Raw genomic sequence first — 21967 nt, 5'->3', positions numbered from 1 at the left:
TCAGAGTGGTTTAGACTTCTTCAAGGTCTTCAGTCATAAAAGGACAGCATATCCCAGATAATGGAACAGTCAGATAAGCTGGGTGCTGAAAGAAATGGGGGAAACAGTGCAGAAACAGCCAACTGGCTCCAGAAGGAGTCAGCCCATACCCAGACAGGAGTACTTGCTCCTGCCACACTCTGGCAAAGGTGCTCAACTGTCTCGTAAGAGGAGTCATTAGCTCAAAACAGTGCCACGCACACACTGGCCCTAGAAGTATTCGCCCCATGTATACATGTGGTATACCAGAGCTGGCAATGCAGAAAGTCAGGTTGGATGTTTCTGCATCTTCAGATGTGTTGGAATTCTCCGCCCAAGTCACCACTCAGAGATAATTACAAATTTACTGTCATCAGCAATTAGAAACACAACCCTAAAGAAAACAAGCCCTTGAGAAACACTGACACTTAAATAAGGCTGCTCAATAGAAACATTGCACCACTGTAACAAATTTAAAGAGAAATCTATTTTCTAAGGCAACGTGATGACACTACTACTAACACTCTTCATATACCCAACCGTATCTGTATATAGATGTCTTATAGTCACATACCTTATTTACATTTCTGCATCTAGAAGTGGATAGATTAGCCAGAATGATTACACTTGTGCCATGAAAACTTACTGCTTTAAATCAAAGAATTTCTACAAGCATATACAGATTAAGCACCTACTGCTCATACCTCACCATGCAGAAGGCTTGACAGTCTGTCATGGTGCAACGGACAGAACGATTTTCCTCATAAAAGCTTGAATTTTTCAGCCCTTGGAAAAAAAATCTCATAGTTGCCTATTCTAAGTAATTTCAGAACACATTTTCTCAGGCTATAGGACGCAAACAATCTGTCAAATATTTTAACTTTGTCATCCTCAAATTCACAGACAAAGTAGTTATCCTATTTTCCCTTGTTAAGTCACTTAGATTTCTACACCTTGTTCTTACATAATACACGCACATATAAAACTTGATGAACTGTGTCTCATCTTTGCCAGTAATTTGCCAAACACTTCCTCTGGGCACAAAAGTTCATTCCAAAATTCAGGTACCTACAACAGTATGCTTTTAAATATTACCAAAATTATTATTAAATATGTATTTAATTTCTGTTGCAATGTTCAGAAAAACATTCATAACCAAGGAATTGCAATTTCTTTATGCATGTCTCTTTCTACAGTCATAACAAATTCCCTTACTTGTAATTCTTAGTGTCTAGGTAGAGTGCAAACTCAGGACAAGATGAGCTTCTTGATGTGTGTAATACACAAGACTTTTCCATAGTATGAAAAAAGAGAGGCAGAGAGTTGCTTGTAAAACATATTATGTTTTTAAAGTAGACCTCAGTGTTTAGTTCATCAACTCAAAAGATGCTGCAGGAACTACAAAAACTATCAAATATCGAGAAGCCAGCAAGGGAGCACAGAAAGTAGTAAGGATCAAAGCTTGACAGAATACAAGGGAAGAGCAGAATAAGTTCAGGCTGAGGGAACAAGTTTGGAACATGAAGCCTAAGAAGCAGAAGATAAAAGGCAAACGGAAAAAAAAAAAAAAAAAGAAAAGTTTCAACATATGACAGAGATGCCTCAAGGGGAAAAAAACCCAGAAAACAGTAAAGTTGCTCTGGATAGAATACCAATGTAAGCAGGAAAAAGTATGTAGTTTGTGTTTTTAGTTTTAGTCTTGTTCTTTTATATTCTAAGGAGGTAATCCAAAATCCAATTAAGTCAGAGGTCTTTAAAAGCATTTTACATCACGTAATCTAATTAAGATACATTTAAAGATGTTGCTTCATCTCACATTGTCACCTGCAAGAATGTGGAACAGATCAATATACTGATACATTGCTCAGAAAAGGTTTGGGTTTGAAAAGACACTATAATTTTAAGTATAGAACAAAGTTAATTACATAATTCAAACAAGTAAGAACACATGATTCCATGGGAAGAAAACTAATGACATTTGATTTCCTATGATTCCCTTGCTTATGATTTTTGGGTCCTTACCTGGCCTGTTGGTGGCAGCCATAATGAAAACTTGCTGACGATTCTCCAGGCCATCCATCTCTGTGAGTAACTGGTTAACTACTCGGACACTGGCTCCCGACTTTAAAAGGAAAAATTTGCCAACAAAATTGAGAAAAAAAGTGAGAATGTGAATATTTAAAAGAAAAAAATAACACTCCCATACCACTCAAAGAAACAAGAAAATCTCTCTTTTTAGCGCTTTAATCTAACTTCATTTTGGCTCTCTACTGTTACATACTTTGCTTGTTGCCAGCCCAAATTTGTGCTGCCTATATATCTACCACACATCTTACTGGTGATACACATTTTCTTTCCCATTAAAAGTGGGACTTTCCCATTAAAAAGGACTCAGTTAAAATTAAAAATATATATAGGTATTTATACCAATCATCCTCCCATCTGTCTTAAAAGGACCTCGAAACTGCTCAATATTCAGGCTTTGAAAAAACATTCTCCAAATACTTAAATCTCTGAAACAACACTTTCAGCAGCTGAGCTCATCTGAAACGGAACAACTCATAGTAATATATGAGCTCCATAGTACTGACATACTACAACCTAACTGAACAGGTGATTCTGAATTTTATTTAGAGTTATAAGAGGAAGGGAAGGAGAAGGAGGGAACAAGAGTTCAACTAAACAGTAAAACTGCTGGATGGTTTTGAAGAATGTTGTTCTAAGTGTTACTATTTTATTTTAAACATACACAAATATAAAACTGCATATAGATAATTAGAATATGTGGTAAAAACGCACATAGGTTTCAAAAAGCCAGTAAAAACACCAAACACCCCAGAATTCCAATTATGAATGCCAAGGACTGTCACTAGTATTACAGCCTGAGAAATACAGGCACCACTCTCCTGTTCAGACAGCCATGGTACCTCTACCTGGCTAAAGGAGGCTGTAAAGAGCAGGGCCTAGCCATCTAGGCACCAAGTTGCTGTCTGCTGCTATAGAAAAGAAACGTAGGTAGAAAAGAATGACAGAAGCACGCTCGCTCCCCACTTGGCTTTCATCCATGCCTACAGTGGTACCTAGTATTGGCTCCCTTCTTGCATGGCTCTGTGGGAACGACTGCCTCAGGACATTCAATGAGTCAAATCTGAACTTTTCAGCTTGCCTACCTCTGGTAGGAAGTGCAGTATGCAAATTTGAAAGATAAGGTAAGACTCGGAAACAGTTGATCAAACTGCCTCTCTCCTGCACAATGGAACTACAGTCCTCCTGCTTAAATCACAGATGGCAATGTCTACATGGTACCATTCTGTACTCAGCCTACCTATTTGCTTTTTCAGCCATGAGCATACATGCACCACTACAATATCATAAAAACAGATGCGTTTCCTCTTCTTAGAAAACAGAGCAAGTGTTTAAAACAGCAGCATTCCTTTCAATACACTAAGGATCTGGGCTAGTAAAATAAAACTCCTCAAAAACAGAAGTTAAATCTACAAATAGTACCTGGGATACTACCCCAAAACACAATCAAGATGGAAAGTTCCATGAGTGGAACAGCTCTGAGGTCTAATACGTTCCACTTATGCTCCTGCCTCAAATACTTTCATGACTCAGTTCACATTGTCCAGACCAGTACGTGTTGAAGTAAGCATTACTGTTGCATACAAGAACCAGGATATAGCCATAAATTAATCACAATAATAACCTGTATTCCCTCACCTTTTCCTACAGCTTTACACAGCCAAAGTTGGTGGATATCCCCGTTTTCCAGACACTACCTTTTCCATATAGATAAAGAGATACTAACAAAAATATTAAACTTCATAAAATTCTACCAACATATTTTTGCTCAAATGTGAGCTATCAGATTATTGCTCTTGGAAGATACTACATAGGGTATCCTTTTCAGTTACTTCTGTTGCAAGCACATTATCATCAAAAGCTGCTATTGAGATAATTTATTTACGGAGATATTTTCAAACTCACTTCACGGTCGGACCTCCGAGGGCACAAAGCATCAACTTCATCAAAAAATATAACACAAGGGGCTGAATTCCTGGCACGCTGGAATACCTGACGTACAGCACGTTCACTTTCACCAACATACTAAAGCAGACGACAAATCACAGCGAAACGATGTAAGACATGAAGATTTTGCTTGAAAAATTCAAATTTTAAACACAATTTGAGGTGCTTTCCAAATGAGAAGGGCAACCTGCTAACCAATTCACTTCACTTAAGTCCGCTATATCTATTTTGACACTGAACTAGATTTACATGGGAACCAGTTGTCACTAGCTCACTTACAATAGTTCCCAGTACTCAGGCTCACAACTTTTAAGAGCACTCCTACTGTCTGGGGAATAAGTGCAACTTGCCATGATTCTGATTAAGAGAGTTAATAAATACAGTCTTCATTAACGACCCTGCTGATCTTTAACTGTTCATAACAAACGTAATGAACAATCTGAACACAATGAACATCTGAAGTCCATATAACAACCGCCTGAATACTGGGGGCAGGGAGGGAAGGAAGTTGCTAAGTTGTAAATGGAAACACTTCACTTTTTCAAACAAACATACTTTGATACAACCACAGCCAAATATTTTCTTTGTCCTCCTCAAGGAAGTAGGGCTCCTCATTAACTTAAAGAGTTAAATTTCTCTACTTGATATCAGCACTTGAAGTACACATAAAAAAAAGCCTAGGAAAAAAATATTCAAATCTAATATTTTCATTTTAGTGTCCATATTATTGTTAAGCAGGTAACTGCCACGGTCTTCCAAGTTAAGATGTGGGTTGTAGCCATCTTGTCCAGTTCAATGCATTCCCTTAATTCTAAAAGGGACTGAAGTTTTCTCACAATGTAAGTCCAGCACTTCAAAACTTGAGACTACAGCCCTTTTATCGGGTGACATCACAATCCTTAAATGTCACTTTCATAAACTAAAATGACCTTGCTTTCCAAGGTTTCAGACTTCCATTAAGAAGCTAACATGATTGGTACAACACACTTCCAAGCTTGAATGTTGAAAATTTACTTTGCTTAGTGAAAGGTGCTGATTTGCAGTTACTGATCACCAACTGTTCTCACTGCTGATTTGAATTTTTTGGTTTTTTTCCTGATTTACACAACAGCAAAATGATGCAAATACTTGGTCACTTAGAAATCCTGCTTCAATCAAGCAGCTTCCATCTGCCTAATAACTCATTAGGCACGTAATCTGAACCAAAATATACATAAGCCACCCAGGTAGCTTTTTACATTATGCATGAACAGTTTCACAGCTAAAACTTCTAAGCAGAGGTTAAATGAGGCAACTTCTGCTGTATCAGTTGTGTAATTATCAGGAATTTTGCTCGCTCCAGGCTTCAGGCAAGAATTCCGTAAATAAGAAAAGCACAATGACCAGCACATACCATATTTAGCAGTTCAGGACCCTTCACAGATATGAAGTTCAGTCCAGACTCATTTGCCACAGCCTAGGACAAAGACAGATAGATATAGAATACCCGTTTTTCAGCATTAAACACACTCGATTCTCAAAGGAATCTCTTTTCCTTGAGTTTTGATGAAAGTTCAGAGGCTGATAATATGGCACAGAATGTGTATTTTTTGGTTCTGTCCATGCAGCTACAGAAAACTTAAAAGAGAAGGAGCATAGTTGTCAAATGTTTGTAGAATACAGAAAACAGTACAAGGTATAACTATAGCTAATTAAGTGGAAGGGGGGTGGAGTTCTTAGCAAGGTATTCTATCTATTTAACGAGGCTGTGGTCCAGAAAATCACGAAATTGTTTTCAAGCATTAGCTGAAGAATTCTCTGTGATTAATAGGAGATAAAAAGAAACTCAATCACATAGGCAAAGATGAGCGCCAATCTATACACTTCAACAAGTATACATATTGATGAGTGGAGGCCATAAGAAGTGAAATATTCAAGGAGAAGGCAAACAAAATTATTTGCAGTAAAGTCAATAAAATAAATAAATACAAACAGTAAAGTGCAGACCACTTCCAACTACATCATTTAGTTACAAAACAATTCCATGGAAGTGGATACCTAATAAAGAAGTCAGTAATCTCATCTTTGCTACTACCTTCTTCTTAATCAAGTTCATTCCTTCAGATTTTGTAACATTTTTTCCTCATTCAAGCAAAATAGTGACTATATGACAAAAAAGGAAAAAAGATCAAATAACTTCAGCAAAAAGACTTGAATTTAAATTTCTGCTGATAAATGCAAAAGTTCAACTTCTGTCAATATCATCCAGACCCAGTCATTCCTACAAAAATGTCCACTTCTGCAAGATTCTCCAGTACTTTTGAGCACATTCAGAAGAATTATTACCTTAGCTAATAGTGTTTTACCACATCCAGGAGGCCCTGCAAGCAGAACACCAGCTGGAGTAGTCAGGCCCAGAGCTTTAAACTGCTCTGGATTCCGCACAGGTGCCTATAAAAGAAACAATCATTGTTATCTGTGACGAAAAGCCAAGATGAAACTTTTGACTTCTGTTACAGTTGGACAAAAATTCATTCATAAGCAAGCTCTTTTTTCCAAATCTCTAAAGGCCAGAAGAATGAACACAATGAATCAGCCTCATATTATCTGGCATTAGTAAGTACCTCCAAATGGGAGACGCATCGTTATTCAGAGTCAAAGCCTTTATCTATCCAAGTTGTCATCTTTAGGTGCCAGTTTGAAGTATCAGCCTGACCAGCAGTGAGACTGCTAATCTTCCAGCTGAGCAGTCTCTTAATTTTTTGTATGCCAGCGGTGTAACTAAGGTTACTGGTACAAAACTTTTAGAATACTTAAGAATCAGTGATAGTGAACATACTGAAAACTGAAACCATGGATACAGTAAGTGAAATGTTAGATACATGCACCAGACTTAAAACAAATGAAGATAACTGCAAAATTTCAAGTTCATAGCATGCTAGAACTCATAGGCAGCACATTATAAATAAATAAATAAAGTATTAAAAAATACATAGTTTTATTTCTGTGTTAGGAAAAGGTGCAAAAAAACTTTCAAAGTAATGTTAAGGCATACCAATATTGCCATAGTCAGCTCCTCTCGAACATCCTCCAAAGCTCCAATATCTGCCCAAGTCACATCAGGAACTGTGACAAAGCCTTCTCTCTTGGCAGAGGGTTGCACTGATGACAGTGCAACAATAAAATCATTCATCTCAATGTACAGCTTTTGCAGCTGCTCCTCGGGCAAGGGGTCTTGCTGCTTCAGCAAATCCAAAAGTTTCTGCACTTCATCCTTAGGGTACAAGGAAAAGGAGAGAAAAGGTTATACAATGGAAACAATTTTAAGATTTTTTTAATTTTTTTTTCTTAGCAATACTTTCTCCAACTGTAATATTAATTAACATAAAAACAAATTGCGTATAACATATATAACAAAATAGGCAAGATAATAAAACATTAATAATGAAGATTAATGGTAAAAATGTTCCAGGCAAGCACTGTGTAAATTTAACACTGGCGAAAGTATTTGGTTGACACACTACAATCTTGATTTAAACACTACACAAACAGAGCTAGCACGTGTATTTTGCCTTCAAATGCTTCCTACTGCTTCTCCCACACTCCTTAAGAGCAATTCTTTCCACGCTGAAATTGCTAATACATCTCTACTAAAACACATATTTATTCTGTTTTTAAAAAGAAATTGCTCAAAAGAGGAGGAGAACAACTACTGCCGAGTAGCAAAATTCCAGCAATTTGCTGAATATTCAGCTACATATAATCCTTTACAAATCTAACATATACACTTTTAGATTATACAGCTTTTCTTTAAGGTGATCTGATATTAAGCCATCATCTCATTTTTCAGGCTGACTCGAGCTGTGTTTGTAACCAGGCTCTCTCTCAGAGAGTTTGGAAAAACAGGATAGGGATCAGTGGAGATCCTCTTCAGCATTGTTCCATTTTGCAGACCATTGTCCTCCAGAAAGTGCTGAAGGGAGGGGTGAGGGAGAGTGGGGACAGGTATATTCCAATTTCTAAAAATCAGTTCCTTAACAAGGAAATTATCTGAGAAAATACAGAACCAGGGAATAGTTGAGATTGAAAGGAAACCCTGGAGATCATCCGGTCCAACCCCCCTGCTCAAGTGGCGTCACCTAAAACACGTTGCCCAGGACCGTGTCGCCGAGTTTTGAACGTCCCCAAGGATGGCGACTCCACAACCTCTCTGAGCAACCTGCTGCTATGTTCAACCCCCCCTTCACAGTAAAGAGGTCTTTTCTTACATTCAGATGGAATGTCCTGTTCCAATTTGTGCCCGTTACCTCTTGTCCTGTCACTGGGCACCACGCAGAAGAGTCTGGCTCTGTCTCCTTTACACCCTCCCATCAGGTGTTTATAAGAAATCCCCTCAGTCTTCTCTTCTCCAGGCTAAACAGGCCCCGCTCTCTCAGCCGTTCCTCATATGAGAGATGCTCGAGTCCCTTAATCATCTACGTGGCCTTTCACTGGACTCACTCCAGAAGGTCCACATCTCTTTTAGACTAGGAAGCCCAGAACTGGGCACAGCGCTCCAGATGTGACGTCACCAGTAATGAGTGGAGGGCAAGTATCACATCCCTTGACCTGCTGCCAACACTGTTCCTAATGCAGCCCTTCTTGGCCACAAGGGCCACGTTCCTGGCCCATGTTCAAATTGTCCACCAGGACCCCCAGGTCCTTCTCTGCAAAGCTGCTCCAGCTGGTCAGTCCTCAGCCTGTACCGGCGCAGGGGGATATTTCTCCCCACATGTAATACTGCATTTCCCTTTGTTGAACTTCCCAAGGTTCCTCTCTGCCCATTTCTCCAGCCTCCAGAGGTCCCTCTGAACGGCAGCACAACCATCTGGTGCATCAGCTACTCCTCCCAGTTTTGCACCGTCTGGAAACTTGCTGAGGGTGCACGTTATAAAGGGTCCTGAGGCATCCACCACTAAGTCAGAGTCTGACTCTTTTACGGTTGTTTATTTCAGCTTGAGTTGGGTGCCTTCAAAAAGGGACCCCGAACAAAGAAATTCTGGGATAATTATACTCCTTACAGTCTGTCTTATTTCCCCACCTGCCAGTGACAATCTCTTCCTATCATCTTTACTGAGTCGGTGGTCTCTTTCCTTTTGATTGGTTCATGTCTACTTCTCAGGATGGTTGCTGTGCTCCTGCTTCACACTACCTTATCTTATCCGAAGGTTAACCGTTACCTCTGTCCATTGTGTTCTGTATCTTATCCAAAGGTTAACTGCCACCTCTCTCCACTGTGTTCTGTATCTTTGAGGGCTGATTCTAGTTGGTTCTGCAGTTGTTCTGTCAGCAGTATCCCACAGGTTTGGTTAAAGTTCAAGCTTAGGCCTGCAAGCTTCCCTACTCCAAGCACTGATGCTAAGTTTAATCAAGGTTATGCCAATGGAAATAACAATAGTTTTCTTATAGTGCATTTGGTCCCATCAGCCAGGGACCAAACAAAGATCCTAAACTGTATTGGCCCCAGTATTGATTCTCAGGGTACACCACTAGCGACTGGCCTCCAGCTGCACTTTGTGCTGTTGATCACAACCCTCTGAGCCTGGCAGTTCAGCCAGTTTTCAATTCACTTCACTGTCCACTCATCTAGCCCATACTTCATCAGCTTGCCTATGAGGATGTTATGGAAGGCTGTGTCAAAAGCCTTGCTGAAGTCAAGGGAAACAATATCCACTGCTCTTCCCTCATCCACCCAGCCAGTCACCTCATCATAGAAGGCTATCAGATTAGTTAAGCACAATTTCCCCTTCGCAAATCCACGCTGACTACTGATCACCTTCCTATCTTTCTTCACATGTCTGGAAATGGTATCTCGGATTAGTTGCTCCATCACCTTCCCAAGGATCAAAGCGAGGCTAACTGGCCTGTAGTTCCCTGGATCCTCCCTCTTGCCCCGCCTGAGGACAGGGATGATGTTTGCTTTCTTCCAGTCCTCAGGCACCTCTCCCAAACACCACGACCTTTCAAAGACAATCAAGAGTGGCCTGGCAATGACATCACTCAGCTCCCTCAGCACTCGTGCATGCATTCCATCATGCCCCACAGACTTCCATATGTCCAACTTGTTCAGTGTTCCCTAATGTGATCCTCCTTCACCAACAGCAAGTCTTCATTGCTTCGCCTCTGGTCTCGGGCTTAGGATTCCTGAAGATTGGTCTTACCAGATACTCGATCAAAGAACATCATACTCTCACAACATAAATATATCCCAGTGCTAATATGGAAAGGCAGTATTAAAGTGATGTGACACAAGCAAAATTGTACCAGGATTTTCATGAGAAGATAGAGGGAAAAAAACTGCAAAAATCCTGTTAGTTTCTACATTTTTCCTTCAGCAGCGAACGGGGAAAATATCACTTCATATTTGTTGCAACTAAGATAGCACTACAGCTGCCAAAAAGGAACAAAAATGTTTATAGTGCCTGATATTTCCTCTTAATCCCTCCCTCTTAACAGAACCGTTAGGAAAAACTTTGAAATAGCTGAGACCACTAGGTTCATTTACTTGAACTGCGTGGATTATTTTTAAAGGTTTTGTATATTTACTTTTCCACGATAAACATAATATTACTGTTTTAATGACAATACCCTGTGTTAGACTATGTTGACCTCCTGCCAGCTATCAAAATATGGCTCTGTTATGATTAGATTTCCTCATCCTCAATAACCGCTTTGATCAAGCTGATGTTGATAAAAGGCTGCAACTATCTGCCCCCCAACTTTTGGCTACATCAGGCCCCAGGAAACACTGAGAGGCATGCAGTATGATTATATTACCCTAATAAAAAGTCTTGTTACTGCTTTTTACACTGTTTATCTTAGTTAAAATAACAGTTTTCCTTGCCAGTCCTTCTAAAACCAGAACCTGAGTACACCGTGGATTTTTAACGCTCTGAAATATCAGTTTTTTGGTGCAACGGAGTTCCAGTTGTACTGCACATTAACAGATACTTTCTGCAGCTCAAGTCACATTGCTAATCCAATTCGTCTTCTGGATAATTTTTAAAGTGCCTCTTCCTCAGACTTTTCACAGGTACCAGATACTGCCTGCGATTTACCTCAAATAACTCTCTTCAAAAATACATTAGTTATAACCACTGTTTTAGCCCCTGGTCTGCCCTGGAAAACAAAAATAAAAAGCTCTTCCTGTGTAAACCATTAAAACGATTTTTAGAAGGCTTATGTTTTGGGAGCTTCTTATTCAGACTCATCACGTGGGCCTTTAGGAGTGGGCCATCGGGCTTAGGAGCTGGTATTTCCAAATCTAAACTTAGTGTTATACGTAGATGTTGGCGGATTTAGAAGCAAAGACTTTCACAACCCTAAAGCTGTTCAGATGCTCATTGCTAAGAAGTTAAAGGCACATACTTAAAGGAACAAATACCTTAGACAGAAGCTCTAGTTGTTTGGTATCCTCTTTCACCAGAATTTCTCTTCCAATTTCCATGCTTTCTTCAGCTGTGTTTCCTCCAGCCTGTATGTGTTTCAATTTCTGCTCCTCAGATTTTATCAGAACCCTGTTCACTGTGCACATAGCTGCCTCACGACAAAGTGCCATCAGATCAGCACCTACATAACCTGGAGTCATATGTGCTAAATGATGAAATTCAAAGGACTCAGGCAGCTTAAGTTTTCGACATAGAGTCTTCAGAATTCTGAACAAGAAGAGAGAAAAACAACAACAAAAAAAAGGATAAAGTGCAGCCTTTTAAATTTCCATATGAAAACAAACAGCTTTGATTTAAGATTTAAGGTCTCTTTCAGCCCACATAAAGGGAAGTACAATGGGAATAACTTGCACTCAACTAGAAAGCAACTAATATCAAAACCCACAAAACTATTTTATACATCTCCTTTCGGTACTTAAATGAAAACCAACAGTATCAACTACTAGGCAACCTCATTCAGTGGAGAAAAAAATAGTTTTGCTTAATCTAAATATTATAGATTCTTTAAACCTTAGTTCATGATTCTAAACGGGTAGACTCTATCTCAGGGAGCCTATCACAGAGGCTCAAACAGCTAGTCATTCAGATGTTTAGCTGCCCTGTGTTCCCACACAATCTTACTCCGATTCCATGTTTCACCTCACTTCTATTTATCTAGTGAAGAACATCCATAACAAAGCATTTCTATGAGGAACAAACAAATGAAATCAGACTGCATAAGGATTTCTGTCTTTTAGCCTTCAATATCTCTCCACTGCTAATATTAAACAGCTCTATATAATTGACAATCAAGTGCTATACTTCCTTACACCGATTTTTATTGGAACCTAGATAGTTTTTCCATTCTGTACACAGGCTGAAGCTTTAAAAATCTCCTTCTAGGTCCAGCAACATTTCCCACTGCTCTTCTAGCCAAGGACAACTGAAAATTACATTAATGGTTAGATAAAGACAAAACCCAGTGTCAACACTGGACAAGTTTGAGCAGAGGGTTCAAGTTGTTTCAAACAGCCAAACATCACTTCACTAGGAAAACATTTTAATTAAAAAAGCAGCACGATCCAAAGAAGTAAAGATCATTAACATACTTTTTCATTTCAAAAGAAAACGAGTTTAAATTATTTTCAGATCAAGTAATTAACTGCAGAAAATTTTTGAACAGAATGCTTCATTAAACAATTCAAAACTCTGAAATGATAGTATATTTTATATGCTTTTCTTCTCTACTAACAGGATCCATTATCTGTCACTTGAATTTTTATTAGTGATAGGAGCCTGGTTCCCAAGGATTTTTCAACCTGTCTGACAACAGCTGTAGCTAGTCAAACGACTTAGGGTGTGAAAAAGTTAAGAATTACGAGTGACTAATTCTCAATTTGTGTTCTACCTATATTATTTTCTTATGCAAGCCTGCTTCATCCATGCACAAGAAAACCCTCAAAATAAAACAAGATTTCCACATACACTTTCTCTCCCTTCCCCCCCAACAAAATGTTCTAACCAACAGCACTAACAAGTAACTAGTTCAAAATACCCCTTCAACAAGATCATTTTATTATGCAGTAAATCAATATAAGACTTTTTTTTGTATATGACCTTTTTCCTTAAAAAAAAAAAAAAAGGAAAAAGGAATAGAACAAACAAAAAACACAAACACACACACAAAAACAAAACGGTAAAATCAAAAGTTCTGGTAAGTCTTCACATCTAAGAATGATACAAAATAACAGTATGAAAGAACGCAAATACACTTCAACTTGTGAATAAGCTGAACTACTTACAAATAACCAAGATTTTGATAAGGTTGCTAGACAACCATGGCTTACTCATTCACAATTCCTGTTCTTTGAAACAGCACTGGGAATATCATAATTTTAACATGAATCCAACAAACATTACCCAATCCAAGCTCTCAGGAGGCAACTCTTCAGCTGCACCCCTCATCATTTAACTGTTTTCCCACAGCCAAGGAAAGGAACACAATTATTACAGGACTGTAAATTTTAAAAAAGCGTGGAAGAGTCGCCAGTAATTCTCAGCAATGACAAACTGACAGGCTGCTGAGGGAAAAAGAGAGATAAAGGAAGCAATGCTGCAAGCAGTATAGTTTGCTTTTCAAGCTGGAAATAAGATTAGTTGCACTAGAAGGAACTTATCCTCTAACCTTTCTTTCCTTCTGCTAACAAGAAGATAAGCCACAGCTGTTTACACTCTTTATGTGCTTTCTACTGTTGCAGAAATGAGTAGCAGTTCTTTTTTATTACAAGAAGGAAGAAGAAAAAACGTGTAAAATGCATCTCTTCAATCAAGTCTGATTAAATAGATGAAACACAAAACAGGATGACTGCAGCCCAGCTTAACACCTAGACTGATGTATTTCCTGAAAGAGTGAAAGGGAAGAGGCCTGTTGCTTAAGTTATGCACTCAAGAGGACTAACAAAGAGTCTATACCTAACTCGTGTTAATAATCAAATAGTTACATAGGAAGTATTGAAGACAGAATGCCTAATTCTTGAACTATAAAAAAGATACATTAAAATCCATTGTCTGTACTCTTAAGGTACTTTAAAACCCATTAAAATATTGCTAAGCGCAGACTTGCAGCTTTAAGAAAGGAAACCACGCTAAACATTAACACAGCTATTAAGATAGAGCAGATGCACACTTAGTGTCTTCTGCACTTTTCAGTGCGTGCTGACATGTAGATGTGTACAGGCACATATAGGGCTAAACACAATAAAGTACTTTTCCTTAATTTATATGCTAAATTAAAACAATTTTTAATCAAAAAGAAGCTTAAACTTTGTAACACATACTTTTCTCTTGCTGCTTCATCTGGGATCCCCAAACAAATTTCTCGATCAAATCTCCCAGCTCTCCTCAATGCAGGATCCAATGAGTCAGGTCTGTTAGTTGCTCCAATAACAAGGACCTGGGCAGTGGCAGCCACATTATTCAAGTCTAAACAAAGGAAAGAAGTTAGTACTTGCATTCACCTTGTCAACTTTATTCCGCTATTTATGCCACCCTCTTTCTGCAGCACACAATAATGCTCGTAAGAGTATGGATAAACTAACCGAGAGTCACACTGAACTCCTGTTTACCCATTATTTCCACTAACAGTTTCTATTTCATATTTCACATAGCCAAGCAGAAATACACATCACATAACACTGGAAACATTTTCTCGTTATGTCTGTTTATATAACACAGGATGATACAAGGCTGTACATAAGGCTGCGAAAGTAATGGAATAATATCACCTCACATTTATCAGAAGCTTCCTCCCCCAGTAAAATCGTGCCAAAACACAAAAAATTACCACCACATTCCCACAAAAGTAAGCATGAGTCAATACTGAAGGGAAGAAGATGGGGAACCTGTTAATTTGCAAGTTTAGCTTAGTGCAGATGTTCTGGAAACTGACCATCCATACAAGTTAAAAGCTGGGCAACTATTCTCCGCTCCATGTCCTTCGATGCAACTTCTCTTTTCGGGGTGATTGCATCAATCTCATCTATGAAAAGGACGCACGGTGCATTGGACTAGGAATAAGAAACATTAGTAACTACAAAATTTCACTGAGATAGTGTATTAGGAGAGGGAAAGAATTCTCACATTTTCTTTGTTTTAAAACTGTAAGTATGCTGCATGCACTGAACAATTAACGCGTTCCAATACAATTTTGTTCTTCTCACTCACTCTCTCAGGAGAGCAGTCAGACTATGAAACTGTGCTGGGCTGAGGCTGTGAAATAATTAGGGCACGGGATTCAACATGTCCCTACATTTGGTTAAAATTCAGATGTACCTCTATGTTGCTTTATGTCTTCTACAAATACTGTTCCCTCCTGACTGTTTGCTCACTTTAGTCCAAAAAAAGAAATCAGAAAAAAAAGGTCTCTTTTCTGAATTCTTTAATGACATTAGAGCTGTGGAATTTTGAGAGCTACTATTACCCACGCACATAATGAAACAAAACGAAACCAAAAAAAAAAAAAAGGGGGGGGGGGGCTAAATGGTCACGGAAAATGATCTGCCAGTTCAAAATTACTACAAGACCCTGCTCATGTTCAAAGAGCAAAAGTGGGCAATATTCTAACATTTCAGGTATTCCATGTTCATAAAAAGCCAATACCAGCAGAAAAATAATTAGCGTAACTAATAGAAAAGAATAGTGTTTACATGACGCAAGATCACCAATCAAGAAGCACTAATAGTGCAAAGGAATACTCGAGGAAAACACTGGAAGCTTCCTCCAAAAAGTCTAAATTCCCATATTAAAAATAGCACTTTAAAACCTGCACTTTCTGTGTTATCAGATGCTAACTGCGCCACCTAGTTGTCGTTCACTTTTTCTCCATCTGCTAGAGAACAAACGCAACTGAACTATGAGCATTCTACAAAGTGCATGCACAAGGTACAGTAGAACTACGTTTTTTTTCCTCCCTGCACAAGAGTTAGGGATTGGAAAGGCACTTAAGTGAATGCAAGAGACTCTGGGAAAAGCAATAGATTTTATTTCTAAACACGCACTATGCAATAAATTTCATTTCTTCAAAAATAACTTCATAGCAACCTCCCCTCAATCACTATACATAAAAAAAAAAATTAATTTCTAGAAACTCTGTGCTACCATTTTTATTTTATTTTACATTAAAAAGAAATCTTACTGAAGTTTTCTAAAACCCAAAATGTAGAATGAGCCTGCAACATAATAACGAAATGCCTTCACAATCATTTTACCCTGTTCAGCAGTCTTCTGTACTGGAACATACTCTGAACATCTACATTCAGATGTGAGGGAGGGTAGAAGACAGGAATAAAGTTGGAAAAGTAGAACATTCTCAGAGATTAGAAATGGAAAATTGTTCTCAGGAAATAAATATTAGCCATATATTAAAAAAAAAGAAAAATGTGCATTTATTTAAATTAGCATTATCTCAACTTGTCTGCTTCTCTTTGCTTTTTACCAAGACTGAAAGCTGCCTCAACATCTTACTACCGGAGCACGTAATCACTACTAAATCCAGCTGCCTATCAGGCAGTAACTTAACGCTGATATTAAGATAGAACAAGACTTTGACTGTAACTTTATTCCTGCCTTTCAATATTTCTACAAAATTTCTTATTTTATGTCTAAAAAAACCCAAAGATCTTCACTAAAATTTAAAGCTAGACAAAAAACCCCAAAAAACCGCGTAACAAAAAAAGGACAGTAAACTGCCCCTACTTTATTTTATGTTTATAAATAAAGCCAAGCAACTCCACATAGGTTTACATATACTTTATGTTGCTCCATTTACATTAGTATAATAACGTATCCTTTGTCAAGAGTTTAAAATAGTAATCTTTTTGTTCTATGACTGCATGACACTTTGTACTATGGAGTTCTGGTCTCACAGAAGAGCAGACACTATGACTTATGTGCAGCAGTATAAAGATTCACTCACTAATAATTCACTCAAATTCAAACCACAGCAGCAAAATATGCATTTTTACAAAGAAAACTGCAAACAACTCAATGTTATTTCCCATGGGTGTCTCACCACAGCTTGCTCAAACAATTCTCTCAGTTTCTGCTCAGATTCCCCTGACACTCCGGACACCATCTCTGTTGCTGCTACTTTCAGCATTGGGAGCTCAAGTTCCTGAAAGAGACGAGGAGCGTTGTAGGATATAACGAGAGGACAGAAACACAGGCTGTCCTAAAGGAGAAGTATTTCCCATACAAAACCTTTCACGTCCAAAGATCACGTAATCAAGCATGAGCCCTAAAGTGCTTTTAAAAAGATGACTAATATCCTCCATTTTTAAATGAATCCAAGTCATTTGACCAAGCGGACAGAAACAGATACAGAAACCAGGTTCCCTTAATTCAGTTAGAGAATGTCCGAAAGGTCAAATAGCTTTGCTCCCTGGTCCTGGACCAGACCCTTTACAACACATACACTTCAGTTCACGCCTGGGCTCCCCTCTTGAGAAAAGTGTCTGTTTCCCTCGATGACAAAATCCTAATTAGCAGTATGGAGGCGATCCTACCAAGTTTGGTTCCCTCAGTCTTGCTCCAGAAGTACCCTAGCAATATTGTACAACCAAATGCATGTAAATCCCACATCCAAGGTTTTCTGCTATTAAAAAAAAATCAGCAACAAGAAGAAACACTTTGATAGGCTTTAACATGAATGTTAAACACTATTTCAGGCACTTTGAACTACACACAAAAGAACTGATTTATACATACCAGAACCACCAGGGGCACTACATGGGGCCTGTAGAAGACACTCGCCAAATTTTATACAATAGGGACGAGCTGCCTTAATTAGCAATACTGACAATTATGGAAATGAACACAGTAACATCTTATCTAAGAAAATTATTTAAGAAGTATTCATTCGATATATCTTATTTATGAAAAATTTTCACTGAGGTGTCTTGCTTTTTTCCCCTCAAATTTAGCAACCCTCCAGGGTAAAAATACCTGTTGAAGTATTAAATATCACAGATCCACTGAACAGGTATCATTTTTCAGTAAGGTATTAAAAAAAAAAAAAAAAACAAACCCCAAAACAAGAATACCAAACAAGCAAAAAACCATACACAAACAAACACGAAAACCTTTTGAATTACAATATTTGAAAAGTAATGTTAGAAGGGTCTAATCAACTTTTAAGTAATAAGCCTAAGTATTTTATTTCAAAGATAAAAGCTGTTCTTCAGAATTTCAAAATTTGCACATAGGGCCTACATTTAAAGCTATAATTTGTAACATTTGATGAACAGATGTATTAAAAACAACAGGAAAAACATGGCCATGATTTTCAGTGAATAGCCCTGAATAGCCTGTCTTGGGTATAAATAAATTTATAAGTATAAATTTATACCCAAGATAGACTCAGAGCAATGTAGAAGCAGCCCCACCACACCCCAAGCTGTTTACACTGATGATGTCGTGTTCTGAAATCGTTAGTTTGACATAGGCAAGGCAACCACCAGTTTCTGAATTCAGAAATTACTGTTTAACAGATGCCACCCAATAGGATCACTGTAATACCTCACAAAAGACACTGAGGTTGAGCCCAGCCTTAAAACAAAATACTAGAGTAATTTTAACCAGAAATATCTGCCATTTATAGCCTTCTCAATATCCATGCTGATCTCGTTCTCCTGGGAACGCTTCAAGACAATCAAATCCAACATAAAACCTCACCACCGTGCCCCTCCTCGTATGAGGTTCTATCAAGTACAGATTCAGGTGGAATTTAAAGAAAGGAAGTGAAAATGAATATATTTTAGAGTAAGATAGGAATGAGAGAAAAGATATAAAAAAGATAGAGGAAAAGATCTAGCCTATCATAAAAGAGGGAGTATTTCTTTTCTCTCTAAATGTATTTCAAAAAGCAAAAAGGAAGAAGCCTAAGTTTAAGGCTATCTTACCCCAGCAATTGCCTGTGCAACTAGTGTCTTTCCACATCCTGGTGGTCCATGTAAGAGAAAACCGCGAGGTGGAACCACACCTAAGTGGTTATAGACTTCAGGATGACGGACATGAATCAGCATCTTGCATATTTCCTGTTAAAGACAAGATAGATCTCCCTTTAAACTACAGAAACTAGTATTACCGATTACTAATATCACAGAAAGACCAAAATAAAAACTCTGTTTCTTCATATAATTTCAGTGACTACCTTCGGAAAGGTTAATCAGAGGGGGAAAAAAAAAAATCTGTTGCTGTTGGTACAAGCAACCATTCTCAGTTCCATACAGATTAGTTCTATTAGATTTCCTTTTTTTATTTATTTTCCATACACTGCTTTATTCAGTACCTTCTCTGTTCCACAATTAAAATTATAACTAACCTTCAGAGTCTCATCATTGCCTCCTACATCCTCAAACCTCACTGAAGGGTGGTAAAGCTCTGCTCCCTTACTTTTAACTGTTAAGGAAGAAAAATAAGTCATACAAATTTAGGTATAGCATAATAGTAGCTGCCAAGACAAAACAAGAAAGAATTCAGCCTAAACAACCAGCTAAGTACATGGAACAAAATCATTTTCTGATAGCAGACACAGGACTGGAATATGTTTTAGTTCAACAAAAAGGTTAAATTTCTTAAAACACTCAAGGTCATCTATCTGTCAAGGTCATCTATCTGCACCGTGGAAAAAGTAACGTTCCTCTGGTCATGGATTCCACAGTCACCTACCAGGCTTTGTGTAGAACAGTATGCCAAAAATAACTTCTCACCTTTCTGTTTAAGTAACATAGACTCAATTTGTCCATCTACATCTGGAAATTCTTCTTTTTTTCTTTTTGCTCTCTTACCCTTTGTCTTCTTTCTTTCACTCTCCAGGACAGAAAAATCTGTTGATTTCTAGGGCATACAAAACAAAAATACATACTCAAAACCTTCAGAGTCACTGAATTTCTACAAACACTTACAAGAACAAAACGCATTTTAACCAGATATTTAACCCTTCCTTTTTGCAGAAAATAATTCTTTTACTTAGGATTCATATTCAGATTTTTTTCTGTTAAGGATTAATTGTATCAGTCTTTTTTTTTTTTTTGTGGTAACAATACATACCTATGACTGAACTAAAAAAAAAATTGCATACTGTATAGCAATCCACTTTGTGCCTTTAAAAAATTGTATCAACATATTTACTCCACTAGAAGCAATATTAATTACTAGTAAATCATGAGTGTTGTAAATATGTATTATGCAGTGGTGATACAAGTTAAGTGCATGTAAGAAAAGGATCAATATAGGGAGAGGGAAAAAAAACAGACTGTCAGGAACTTCTCTTTTATTTTGAAATACAGTATTGTAGACAATTTACAATTTGATATCTCCCTTCTATTCACTTCCCTGTGCAAGAGGATGCAACACTACTAGGATAGAAGGACTGTTTCTCAAATCTGCCTATTCAGTGAGCATTTTCTGTAATAGTAAGGTAGCAGTAAATACAGTCCTTCCATCACATAAAAAAGTGCATTCTGCCAAAAAGTCAGCAGTACTACATGAAGGTAATCTCCCATATATGAATGGAAAGCTTTCCACAGCTAAATAAAGCTTTTTTAAATAAGAAAAAAATTGGGAAAAAAAACTCACAAAGTGAGCAAAATGCTTGGGTGAGAGGTAGCACCTATTTTAAACTGCTCTGTAACTCAATGTTATTTCTAAGCCTTTCAAATTCCCCAGCCCTGGCCTATCTCAAACACTTCAGCTTTCCTCTGGCTCACTAAGACATAACCACTGCCTAAGGAACACTACATGCTGTGGCTTACACAGCAAGCCACATGCTTGCTGACTAGTTGGACTAGTCACTGACAAACAAGAAACAGCAACTGAATTCCACCTTTTTGTCAGTGGGGGCACTCATCTGGGTCTCCTCAGATACTGACCATTACATTTTCTCAAAAATAGTAGGAAATTCATAATTTTGAGGCTTTTACCTCTCAGATAAACATGCTTGAAATTGGCCAGAAGGTGCAAAATTTTATCTGGCAGGGCATACCAATGGGATAAGTCCTGTTTTCTTCAGAAAATAAGCTAAAAGTTAGTATTCTACCATGCTCAAGTCAATCTACCCTTTTAATATTCTTACTATTTTTAACAGAGCAAGAATGTTTGTAATAACAATATATTTTAAAATCCAGAAAGAAAGACACAGTCCTATTAGTCTTAATATCATCCTACAAAAGCCTGTCAAATTAGGTAGGAAATTATATACATACTTGCTACCCAAATCCCATTGAGCTTGTAAAACACATTACCTCAGAAATTAATTTCTTCTCATCTCCTTCTCCATCCTCAGAAAGGTCAATGAAGAAGTCTTTTCCACAGGGAGTTTTATCGATGAACCAGCCACCTTCAGAGATCCTTGTTTCAACTCGAGTTCCTGGTGAAAGACTGCTTGTTCGGGGTGCTGTTGTTTGCACAGGAGAGGGGGCTTCCAATGGTTCATTTTTTGGAGTGGTCGGAACAGAATCAGGATTTCCTTTCTTGTACAAGCTCAGCAGGGAGCTGTTCATGTGATTTGTAGACTGCAAATTCATATATTTAAAAAAAAAAAAATCAGTAAAATACACGTGCTATAATTTGAATTATTTATATTAACAGAACACAGAGCAAAAAGTACCAATGAAGACTATTTCATAAACATCAGTCAGCATTACCCTCACTGGAAAAAGTAAGGATGTATCCTCCAACCCACTGCTCTGCAAATCAAACGCATACAAAAGCACATCCGATAGCTGAAGAGGCAACAGCTTTTGCAATTTACCCTTAAATGACCCCTGTCACTGACAGTTACCATTCTTAGTAACAATGAGATCTACCAGTTCCTTCAAACACTTCATTCAAGAGCCAAGTCTTCTGGGCCTCCAGTGCGCTTTCTTCAAAAATGATTCCCACCACATGCTCTTCATTTTTTTCCTTCAGAAAAT

The 21967-nt window shown here is 37.9% G+C and overlaps 1 protein-coding gene across 4 annotated transcripts in view; it reads right to left on the bottom strand.

Annotated features, from left to right (window-relative positions):
- Positions 1 to 21967, bottom strand: part of NVL (nuclear VCP like) — a 52365-nt gene that overhangs the window by 25264 nt on the left and 5134 nt on the right. For 2 of the 4 annotated variants that reach the window (XM_068940188.1, XM_068940191.1), the window contains exons 6-18: positions 21296 to 21565; positions 19763 to 19889; positions 19375 to 19451; positions 18953 to 19087; positions 17065 to 17166; positions 14944 to 15061; positions 14333 to 14477; positions 11453 to 11723; positions 7085 to 7303; positions 6376 to 6480; positions 5444 to 5506; positions 4009 to 4128; positions 2041 to 2140 (exon numbers count right to left, since the gene is read on the bottom strand). In XM_068940188.1, coding sequence (XP_068796289.1) covers positions 2041 to 2140; positions 4009 to 4128; positions 5444 to 5506; positions 6376 to 6480; positions 7085 to 7303; positions 11453 to 11723; positions 14333 to 14477; positions 14944 to 15061; positions 17065 to 17166; positions 18953 to 19087; positions 19375 to 19451; positions 19763 to 19889; positions 21296 to 21565 — 1852 coding nt within the window. The remainder of the gene's footprint in view (positions 1 to 2040; positions 2141 to 4008; positions 4129 to 5443; positions 5507 to 6375; positions 6481 to 7084; positions 7304 to 11452; positions 11724 to 14332; positions 14478 to 14943; positions 15062 to 17064; positions 17167 to 18952; positions 19088 to 19374; positions 19452 to 19762; positions 19890 to 21295; positions 21566 to 21967) is intronic. The other 2 variants (XM_068940190.1, XM_068940192.1) reach the window with 1 other exon arrangement.

Source organism: Struthio camelus, chromosome 3, assembly GCF_040807025.1.
Source record: "Struthio camelus isolate bStrCam1 chromosome 3, bStrCam1.hap1, whole genome shotgun sequence".
In the NCBI taxonomy this organism is placed as follows: domain Eukaryota; kingdom Metazoa; phylum Chordata; class Aves; order Struthioniformes; family Struthionidae; genus Struthio; species Struthio camelus.
Note: the sequence above shows the minus strand (reverse complement) of the source record. Positions and strands in the feature narration are given on the sequence as shown.